Source organism: Drosophila rhopaloa, unplaced genomic scaffold, assembly GCF_018152115.1.
Source record: "Drosophila rhopaloa isolate 14029-0021.01 unplaced genomic scaffold, ASM1815211v1 contig_178, whole genome shotgun sequence".
Classification (NCBI taxonomy): Eukaryota; Metazoa; Arthropoda; class Insecta; order Diptera; family Drosophilidae; genus Drosophila; species Drosophila rhopaloa.
The window spans coordinates 8298782-8310562 of NW_025335059.1; the positions used below are offsets into that span (position 1 = coordinate 8298782).

Genomic DNA, 11781 nt, shown 5'->3' on the forward strand with positions numbered 1-11781 from the left:
GGTTTTATATTTGGCCAATCAATCCGACCTACCAAATTTCATAAGGATCGGCCGACTATATCCTATAGCTGCCATATAACTGAACGATTGGAAATGCCATAACTTTGGTGTTTTTAAAGATAGGAAGTTTGGATTTTTTATGAGTATTAAGAATGCATCATAGGAATAATTTTGGAGAATATAATTATAGAGTATTCTGCAAGGGTATATCAACTTCGGCTCCGCCCGAAGTTAGCTTTCCTTTCTTGTTTTTTAATACGATTAATTCTAATACATCTTTACAATTCTTAAAACTCAGTGCATAAGTATAGACAGATCTATTTCGTTTTGAGAAGTAAATACATTTTACAAAACATTAATTTTGTTTAATGCAAATTCTATTTAGTCTACTTTTTAGTAATGTAAATAAATGCGTGTTATATGATTTTTTTTTAGATACAGAAACAAAATTAATCAAACCAAGCTTAAAATGTTTTCGTATGAACATTATTACATTGTTAAACTAAAAGTCTTCCAAAACATTGGACAAATTTAGCTTATTGGTAACATACATTGATAATAAATTGTAAACTCACATTTGTGCTTTTAATACTAAGAGCGATCTGCATGGGCTCATGGTTCTTTGAGTGATTAAATATATTCAGTTTGAGCACTTTTGAACCAGTTTATCAATAAAGCCTGATGCAATGGCTTAGTAAGATTGCACTTGACTTACTGCAGTGCCCCTAAATGAAACTCAACTCGAACGGAACTGGGTTGGTGGGTTGATAGTAATTTACCAGGCGTATTGCTCGACTTAAAAGCCCTCTATACTATATATAATTGCGGATCAGCTGAGCACTGTTCTTAAAGAATTAAGAACGCCCTTGCCCAATATTTACGACTGGCAGTGTTTTAAGCACTTCTGCCTGAAAGTAGGCAATGTTGAATTTTTTGAAAGCCCCAGGCCCAACGAAACCAACGAACCGTGGATCGAAACAGACTGGTCTGTTAACCAAACTTAAATTAAATGCAGGGGCTAATAAAAAACCCACACACACACATACAGAGTGTAAAAATTAAATGAAAATAAATTCGAGGAGTCAGGGGATTTGGGGAATTCCGAGTCCTGCCTACATGACACTAAATAAACAGCCAGTTGTTACTTACTCAACAGCGAAGCCAAACAAATGGCAAATACACCAAAAACACCAAAAAACCAATACCAAGGGAAACAGCACACGCAGAGCGAAGTAAATGGTTAGTTCTGTGACATTTCTAAATTGAAAAACTACAAATGACTGACAACAGATTAGAGCGAGAGCGCACGTAGTTCGCAGGCAACAGCTGGGTTTTTGGTCCTGCCTCCGCCGTAAATCCCTATCCCTATCCCAATACCAAACCCCGTTCCGTGTCCAGCGCTTGACTTTGTAGATGTCCTGCTCTTAGCCATGGCCACACACATAAGAAAATAAATAAAAAACAACACCAGCTAAGGGCTAAAAAAATTGGCAAGACTTTCCTTTAAAAGGCTTCAGCAAAAGATACAACAAAAAAAAATACGGCTGGAAATACGTTTTGCGGCTGTGGCTATTGATTTCTTTCAAGTGTGAGATTTTGTGCAACCTTTCGAGTGTATTTGAATAAGACAGTAGCTGAAGTTAGGGCCTAATCAAAACCGAAAAGATACAACTTGGAAAAAATGGGAATAGAAAGAAAAAGTCAAGGGAAGCATGGCCAACAATCTAATGAATTTCATGTGAATTATTTGTCTATGTTTGTCCCATTGTTCGTTAGAGCAGAAATTCCAAACTTTACAGAAAAATATACAAATAGTTTTCAACGAAAATTGGAAAAGTACCTGAAATTAATTTTTCACACTCACAAAAATTATTTATATTTTTTTAAGTCTACTTGTTGACCAAAAAATCGAGTCTGCGCATCAGCTTAAATACACTATAAAGCAAGCTCACTGAACTTTGATTCATAAATAAAAAACGGTATTAAATTCCTAAGTTTTTTTTGGTTTTTTTTAGCTATGCACTCACCTGGAAACTTGCACTCCGCCAGTAGCTCGTCGCTGTGGTCATTACAATCGGGGTCGCCATCGCACACGAATCGTATGGGGATACATTCACCGGAGGAGCAATGGAACTGCTTCTCATCGCAGATGTTGGGTAGACTGAGCGCTGCAAAATCAAATGCATATTAATTAATTAAGTTGAAATCCTCGGGTTAGCCGCAGACTATAATTAAACGGAAACGGGAGAAGGGGGCGACCGTAGTTGAAGTCTCGTCCCAATGGGAGGGCCTAATAAAATTCATAACTAAAATTTAAGTTGAAAACTTTGGCTCGTTAAGCACACACTGAGGAACAGAGATAGCGATGGTTAGAGGAGAGGAGTGAGGATGAGAGGCGTTTGTTGACAAGCCTTAAAACCCTTTTTAATGAAAGCCGAGACTTGACAATAAACAAAAACTTGTAAATAATGAAATCCAGCCGAAGGGCGAGGCTTACACATGTCTATATATAAATGAGTAAGTGGGTGTTTGCTGCGGTCTATGTTTATGCGGTGGACCGCAAAAAGGACCCCAAATGAAGGGCAGAAAGTTTTAGGGAATTAATAAGCGAGAATTTGATGGCAGCTAGTTGGAAAGTGTCGGCTGGGATTGGATTGCTTCATCAATCGTTTTACGGGCCACTTGACATTTCACTCGGCCAACCTAATCTATCTTTCATTTTCTGTGTCTTGTCGACCGATTAGCATATATGCTAAAGCCAACTGACTTTCGGTTAATGTGCCGCCATTATGCCAAAGTGTCTCAGTTTTGCCTGAGTGTGTGTGTGAGGCGGTCTATCCGCGTGCCATTTACCGTTTAATTGCGCGCATTTAACACAAATTGACAATTGCTTAGGCACCATCGCAATCACGCACGAGCTCACCCAGAAAGTCACAAACAGCCACAGGAGCTTCTTAGAGTGGACCAGAGTTTCAGCCAATAAATTAAATATCGTTTAGGCATTAGTAACATTATAAAGAGACAGTCGGTGTAAAATTTGTAAAAACTACATTTTTATTTTTCATAGTTCATTTAATTCATTCATTTATTTTAAAAATTGTACTAAAAAAAATTTAATTTATGAAATTCCTCTTTTTTTGAGTAAATTGAAATACTATGTTTATTTAGTTCATTTAAAGTTTTAAGGGGTCGTAAAAGACTTTTTGTACAAATACGTAGCCAAAAGACTCAAAAAGACCAACGTTTTTACTTTTCCATCGGTAAACAAACACCCTTTTTGATAGTGAGCTTTAGCAGCGAATAAATGGTTGACCTGGCTAACACTTCGTATGAGTTATTTCTGTATGCATTTAAGTGTTTTTCGTAGAAATAACTATAGTACTCATTTGGGGTGAAACAGGAATATTAAAAGAGTACAAACACATTTTAGGAGGTGAAAGTTAAACACCCTTTTATGCTAGAGAACTTTAGCAACTAAAAAAATGTTGACCTGGCTAACACTACGTATGAGATATTTTTGAAAATATTTTAATGAACGCAATTAAGCCAGAAAATTTAAAATGAAATTTTGTAGTAAAAAAAACTAAATTACTCATTTATGAAATTAAATTTAAACAAATTTTAGGATGTGAGAATTAAATGGATATTTTAGTATTGTTGGTCAACTCTTTCGAACACACACATTCGCATTTAATTACACAATCAGATATGTCAAGCATTTTCCTCAGCATGCGTACACGTTTAGGTGAAACACACACAATCAAAGGAAGCACGAATGACACGCAACTGGCGAGTGTGTGTTTTAGTTGTTCAAAGGAAATTCTAGACGATCAAGGCATTAAATTTTACCTACATGGCTTCCACTTTTTTCGCTGTTTTTCTACTTCTTTTATATTTTTCAGTCCTGCACTCTGCATTTTTCTTATGTTCACATGTGTATTTATTTGCCAAAATATATTAAACTCCTGTTTTCCCCCGCCTTATGCAGCATTTCATTCTTGTGAGAGCTGCACATTTTTTATTAGTTCCTGTAAATTATTTAAAATGTGCGCACACATTTTGAATTTATGAATACAGTTTTGTTTGCTCCTGCCTTACGTGTGCGTTTGGATGCACTTGTTTGGTGCTCAGATATTGCAATGGCTTTTGTAGACAAATCTGCATGTAAATGTGCAATGCAATTTGCATTTTAAGTGAGTCGTTTAGTAGCTTAATTGAAATAAATATTAAAAGAAAAGGCCCCGTCCGATCCATTTGCAGGCGCTTAGATTAGTCCTCGTACGTGTATGGCATGCTGCAAAGCATACCGAAAGCAATTTACTCGACTTCTTTTTGCATGCTATTTATTTGCATTTTCTGAAATTTATTTTATGGCTGCCAATTGGTTAATGGACACACATAAATTATTTTCTTTGCTTCATTCTCGCAATCCCGTTATCGTTTTCATCTGCTCATCACGTTTATTTTAATTCTCAAAGATAAGTAAGAGCATACTTCCAAAAAGATTAAAGTATTTATGGAGATTTTCTTAACAAATCAAATTGAATACAGAATTTACAATTACCTAAAGGTCATTTGAAATATTATGAGATTTTGTATTAACAGATATATAACCTTTCTAAAATATAAAGATTTGTTTAAGGATACAGTCTATGTTGAAGTGATTAAATGACATCATTTTTAAAAATATACCTTATCAATTTCCTTTCTAAGCATTTATGTTCATAGCAATTTGCACCGTTTTCCTACCCAGCGATTTAATACAAATTAAATCAGTGAGCAATAATTTGTTCTGTGTTTTCAAAGACCACAGCAGCCCTCCGTCGGCAATAGCCGCCAATTTGATTGACGGAATCACAAATGTCCGACCAGAACAGAAGCGACGGCAGGCAACTGGCCAATTAAATGCTTAATGCGAAGTTCATTGAACAGTTTTATTTTACTTTATTCCTCGCTCTCACCCAGGAATCAATCAGGAAAGAAAATGCTGGTCAAGAGTATTTCACATGAAAATTTCGCACCATTAATTCGATGACAGCAAAGGGCATGACAGGAGGGCTGTCTTGGTTAGCCAAGAGGGCGAAATAATAAACAGAAATCAGCGCAAAAGTCAATCAGAGTTCAAATCAATATAAATGCTTTATTAATGGCACGAAAGGTTGTCGATGTTTGGTTCCTAACCTCCCTATATTTGATTACGCCTGCAGTCCTATAATAGTCTGTGATTAATCACTGATTCGCCTATGGTCAACTCCACTGCAGTATCAATAGAGAATTACGCAAATTAAGCGAAATATGTCCAGTTCATTTAGATAAAAAAGGAAAGCAGCGAAATATGATAGGAGGAACTTTGCACCTGAACAGCCGTTCATGGTGATAAGAAGGCTTAACACATCAACAAATTGAATCATTCTTTTGTCCACTGTTAACAATTTACAGACTGGAAGAAGGTATTTATAGATGTGCAGGTTTAGGTTAACTTATTTATGGATTTCAATAGCTATTCGATTTATTACCTAATGAAGTGATTGGTACTTTAACTTCTTTAAAAATTCTTAGCCTATACTGCTGTTTAACTAAAAGCTCGCTAAAAGGAATGCTTTAAATACTTTAGCTCAATCATTAGATTTTATTCTGTTCTTAGTTTTCTTTTAAGTCGCTTAAGTTCTATGCGTATTTTACAAATTTACATGTTGTTCAACTTAAACGCTATTAAAATATATTACAAAGTTAAGTTTTAAGTAGTTTTTAGGTCGAAAGTGGCAATAACCCTTTATTTGTACAGTTTGGTTAGAAACTCTTTTTAATTACAGTATTTACATATATTAGATAACTTTCAATGGTTGTGCAAATTTCATATCGGCGTTTTTGGAATTATTTATTTTTGGATTTTTACACACAACTATTTTGTATAGATTAGTTAGTTATCTTAATTGCTAGAAGCGCCTGCTAGCCACTTCAGATAAAACAGATAACCTTCAGAGTGCAAAAGAAGCAAAACTAAAAACACCTATCGCTTGTACTACGATTTTTCAAGCCTTATCAAAACCACGTAATTTTTCATTGTAGTTTTTATGGAAGGAATAGATTTTGTCTTAGTCATAAATGGATTTCCGAAGTAAACGGAAGATTAATAAAATTTCGTATCTTTCAAGTGTCTAAGTCATAGCTACGTAGTTCGTTTTAATTTAAAATTGTGTGGTTAAGCATGAGTATCATAGTTTTTTTAATTTAGTAGAGAACTATTAAAATTGCCAAATTTGTAAAATGAGTTGCTCAGATTCTTTATCGAAAGCACCCCAAGCTATTATCTCATAATTATTATAATTTCGTGTGATTTTTCCACTGCTTTGAAGATAACATTTGGTTGATAAAAATGGGTACCTGTGCCACGACGATAAAGAATAATCAACAAATAATTGTATAACCATGTGAACATTGCGCTTTGGATATCAACCCGTACACTAAACACTCGTTGGCGTATATCTCTCAACTCTGAACTCTAACATTCCAAGCATTTTGTCTTTTTGAAGATAAAAACTAAAGAGAAACTATTAAGACTGCTCTTAAATGTTGGCAAGAGATGTGAATCTGTTCGGTATGCTTGTGTACGAGTATTTTGTTTTGTTGCTGTTTCAGTTTCTGAAAAAAGGTGGGAAAAAGGTGGCCTGATCGCTAACGTCATACCCGACCAAAACAGTCAAACAACATTATTAACAACATTAACAATTACTCATACATGTGCTGGCCAAAGTTGTATAGGCGGCGAAAATGGCATTAAGATGACTCAGTACTATCTGCTAATAATGAATGATGTTTCTTGTAGTCGCTCGGAATTTCGTCAACGTCATCAGCTATTTGTTGTGAGATATAGCGCCATACGATTATTGGGTTTCATCTACGGAATGAATGCATTTCGTACTCTCTACAATGTGATTTTGTGGGAATTTTTTGACAGCAAATGTGCTAGCCAACACATCACGCCACCTTTTTGCCTTGTAACTGAATTTGGCTCGCCAACGCTGCGTATGCGTAATATTTTAATTGAAGCACAAAATAGAAAACCAATTAGAAAAGAGAAATTCACTGGGCTGTGTGGGAACATGCTGCGAATCGAAGGTTAGAAAAAGCCTGACCATCACACCTCGTTGCCACTTCTCATTAGGCCAGCATTGAGATACAGTTAACACCGTTTGATTGTGTTTTGCATGCATCGCTTTTGAAATTTGTCAGTCGACCACGAACAATTGCACTGCACTTGTTCGGCTTCCATTAGTGCTGAAAACCAGTATTCGACAAAAAACAAAGGAAAATCGTTTTTTTTTAGCCCCATAATTATACATAATAGCAAATGCTTTTGTAATTAAGGCAGCCGGGCTGTAATGCAACAGTCGCAACGAACTTCCAGAGACCAAGTTTTATATCAGGGACAGTCCGATCCAGAGCACGTGCAAATTCCAGGCATAATTAGCCAAGTTAATTATAAAAGTCCCGGGCAAGTTGGGAATGGTCGACAGTATTTTGCAGGCGATGAGCAAACTTGTTTAAATTCGATTTTGAAATAAATCAGCACTGCCAGGAAGTCGAAGCCTGGGAACCTTACGTTGTCGCAGTCAGAGTCATTAAAGCTGTCAAGGACGTGCCCAGAACTTGCTGCCAAATGAGAGTTGTCAATTTAGCCTCTCCGCTCCCCACCAGGCAAGTAATTTCTACTGATTTCGATTTTACGGGCTCCAAGTTTAGTTGGGCGGAAATAACTGTCATCTTGGTTCGCCGTGACCTATTTCCCCTATTATAACCTGTCTAACGATTTATTTGACACCTGAGCCTTAGCCTTTATTGAGATTGTCAGAACTACAGCGAAAATGCATTTACTCCTACCGATTGGTTTTTATTTGGTTTGGGCTATTTATAACGGCGAAAATTATTTTGACATAGTTAGTAAACTATCTCGTGATGCAACGGTTATTAATACGTTAGTCGCACTTTCAATCATCTGCGTTTAACCTTTAAGCTACGGCTATTATCATGACCCAGAGTTATTCATTTTGTTTTTAGCTCTGACATTCGTTGGCGTAGACTTAAATTTCGGTTTTTGCAGTGTTGAAGGTTTTATTAAAATTTAAAAACTAACTTGCCTGGAGTTCATCGATTTGTGATTCCCCTATAATAAACTTCCTCACTCATCAATCATTTTTGTGTTGATTTTTGTATTAAATATTACAAAAAACTAAAACTATCTTATATAAACTAAGTGATAGATGGTAGGCTCTTGGTTTTATGCTGGTGTACTCTAATTGTGTAACTAAGCCTTGAAATCTGATAAAGGCCAACTAAATTAAAATTTCCATACCGTACTTTGTGCAAAATTCAAGAATCTTCATTAATTTTTCATCAACTTTTACATATGCATTTGTGTAGATTATTTACGTAGGTTTTTATGCCAAATACTTGCTTATTCATTATCATTGTTTAAGCCCAAACAGCAGCGTGCAAAATGATAGTGATATCCAAACTTTTAGAGATGACAACAAAACTAGTTTATATTTATTCCTAAATATTGTGCTTTTTTGTGAATTATTAAAATTCAAAATGAATTATGAAAGCAGTTAGAAATAATTTGAAAAGCTGAGGAAGAGATAGGGATTTTAAATGTTAATTTTGCTTTTCCTATATTAACAATTTAAAAGAAGGTATCGTCGGTTAAAAATAAATTTGAACCTCTCCAGTTGTTATCGTAATATTTTATCTGCCACGTGCTGGATACATTTTAAAAGTTTCTCTGACCAATGTGCCAAGGCAAGAAACTCCAAGAATAAGACACTTGTTGCTCTTTTTGTTCTCTTTTCTCTGTCTGCTACTCCGATTTTCTTATCTTCTCTCTCTCTCTCCCCCTGTTTTCTCGGTTTCTCTCAGTTTCACAAGTCTTCAAGTGGCGCTCCATTCGCTTCATGGAGCGAAGCCGGCCGGTAGAAAAAAAGCATAAAACGGAATAATTACAAATGGGGAAGAATAAGCATAGAGTGTACACTTAAAATAAGTTTATTTCAATACAAAAACTCGATTTTGGATAGATTTACCATGAAAATCGATTAAAACACCTTCAAATTCATTATGGGTAAAAGTCTTTGAATTTAAGTCTTTATTTTTAATAAATACTTTCTTTAGTGAAAATTTTCCTGAGTGTACCCCGAGGCGAGTGCAGAGGAAAGTAAAAGGTTTGTGCCGACAGAAAAGAGTGGTAAGGAGTTTTGGGCAGGGGGAGAGCGGGGAAGAGCTCTGCAGTCGTATGACGTTGGAATGTTGAGACATGGAAATGGAAGTGGAGTTGACTGGCATTGCCAGACGATTGGGCTTTCGGCTGGCAACAAAATTCACATAAATAAAACTTGAGCCGAGTCGGAGTCGAAGCCTTAGCTAAAATCGGAGCCGGACTGGAAATCGGGGTATATGTACATATATACATTTGCAACCGTGGCTGGTAGCATGATCGCCAGAAATGAGAGAAGCGGCGGCAAAAACAATAAACACCGCCGCTCATTAAACTTGGAGAAATTTAAGAAGATCTGATAAAAATAATCATCGGTAGGAAACTAATTTATCACTTATTAAGATTTTTTAAAAAGAGAATACAAATTTGTTTAAGTCTGAAAAGTGTGAAAAGGCTGTTCATTTCTTATTCATAACTCTTGTTTTTTTTTTAATAAATTTTTTTTTAAATAATGTACTTGTTTTATATGTATATTGGAAAATCCATAGCAAAATGAGTTTACCGTTTTAGAAATGACTCATTTTCTAATGATTGTAAAGCAATTACTCTAGTTATAAAAATATCACCATGACTTTGAGTTTCTTTACATATTGGTTGTTTAATGATTAATTTACGATATATTAATATAAATATAAGCTATTAATATTATGAATGCTTGTATACTTAAACTTTTTTTAAAATACAGTTTCGAATTTATTATGACTCACAAGATAAAGCACATTTTGAAAAATAACGAATTACCAACATCAGACCATACAAATGAATTTAAATGAATCATAAATCATTTAAAAGACTCTAATTTTGTTGACAGTGCCTTCATAATATGTTAGGTCTAGTTCCCTTTTCCCTATAATTATTTCTCTCCCCGTAAAAATGAAATAGAATCTAGAATCTTCTAGCTTTTATGGTTATGATCAAATCAAGTTGGGAAACTTACAAACATCCAGTGGGGTGCCGACCTTGCCCGAGACGTTCAAGAACTTAAAAGGGTTTCCATTGAACACCGAGTTGATGGAGTTGCCAAAGTTGCCCATTCCGATTCCCATTCCTGATCCGATTCCTGGACTTATACTATTCGCTGCCGCCGGAGCTATGTGTTTTAATCGATCCAGGGGCGGTCCTAGAGTACTGGCTTTCAGCCGCTCCAGCAATGCCGATCCGCTCAGATTGTGCATTATCTCGCTGGCAGTGGGCGTGGCAGCGGTGACCTGTGCGGCATTGACTGCCGCCGCATTGCAGAATTTGCTGATGCTCAGGATACATGTAATAAATAGCAGGTGGAACGAGGAGGTGAAGCTGAAGCTGATCAGCTGCTGCACTTTGCTGTGGTAATTTGTGCTGGCGCTAAAGAAAAATCCACTGGTTTTGGATAGTTCTTTACTACTAGTGCTGCTACCACTTTCATTTGTTCGTAGCTCCGCCGGTGGGTTTTGAAAGCATTCCGTGAATTCCGGCAGGCATGCTGTTGCCATCTTCTGCAGCTGCTAGAATATATGGTAAAAATGCACTTCAGGCTTAGTGGGTCACACACGCTTTTCACTCTAATACGATTTGCAATTTATTTATATACGGCCATCTTATTAAATAATAAGTCCAAGCAAAACACACGCAAGGTTTGCCAAAAAATTTCACGAAAGTGAGAGAATGTATTGGGAAGAGAGTGCGAGGCAAAAGACAAGATAAACATGCTAAAAAAGCCACGACTGAAAAAAGAAACATCATACGATGTTGCGAAAAAACAGCATAGGAGGAATGAAAACACGAAATACACACAGAAAAGTGCAAACTAAGGGCGACGACTTTTGTTAAAAACGAGGGTTAGCCCTCTTGCTGTCTCACTCTTTTATAGTGTGTGTATTTTAATATATCAGTTATCAGCGCTGTAACGTGTGATAAGCCAGGTAAGCCTGGTAAGTCATGCGCAGCCGCTACCCATTGACACCATTCCCTTTTCCAAATCTTTTATTTATTTTTTTTGTACGGCAAAACACATGTTCGCCGCAAATTTTATGCTGTTTTTTCACATGACATATTGACGTAACGTTAGGCTAAAATAGATTCATACATTATTTTTCAATTAACACTTTTTTCGCTCGGCAAATGCGATGATCTGGCCTTAAAGCCCCGACTTGAACTTTTTTATTTGCTTTCAACTTTTGCTTTCCGAAACTTTTTTCGCGCTCCGAATTTGTTCGGTTTAACGGTGAAGTTATATTCAAATGCGTGTAGCGGATACGCGATGTGCGATACTGTGGTATACCAAACGGCACGCACGACGATTTCAGACTGCCGGGGAAACATATCGCTTATTTGAAGTGCGGACCAATGGCACCATTCGGGACTGTTCGTGTGTCATTCGGGTGACGAACCGAAGATCGCCACGCGTACAAGCCGAACTTAACCGATCTCACCTTTTAAAAAAGAGAGGAGAAAGAGAGCTGGCCCCACATGGGTCGACATCATCAGAGGGGCCTCCAAAAGAGAGATCATTAATCGCGGATCCCCAAAAC

The 11781-nt window shown here is 36.5% G+C and overlaps 1 protein-coding gene across 6 annotated transcripts in view; it reads right to left on the reverse strand.

Annotated features, from left to right (window-relative positions):
* The window catches only part of LOC108050264 (low-density lipoprotein receptor), a 36107-nt gene extending 24562 nt beyond the window's left edge, over positions 1-11545 (reverse strand). For 5 of the 6 annotated variants that reach the window (XR_001769581.2, XM_017131847.2, XM_017131843.2 and 2 more), the window contains exons 1-3: positions 11337-11545; positions 10209-10755; positions 2028-2168 (exon numbers count right to left, since the gene is read on the reverse strand). Coding sequence is in view for 5 of the 6 variants with exons in the window: in XM_017131847.2 (XP_016987336.2) it covers positions 2028-2168; positions 10209-10743 (676 nt within the window). In the remaining variant the exon portion in view is untranslated. The remainder of the gene's footprint in view (positions 1-2027; positions 2169-10208; positions 10756-11336) is intronic. The other variant, XM_017131844.2, reaches the window with a different exon arrangement.
* Between the last annotated feature and the right edge of the window lie 236 nt (positions 11546-11781).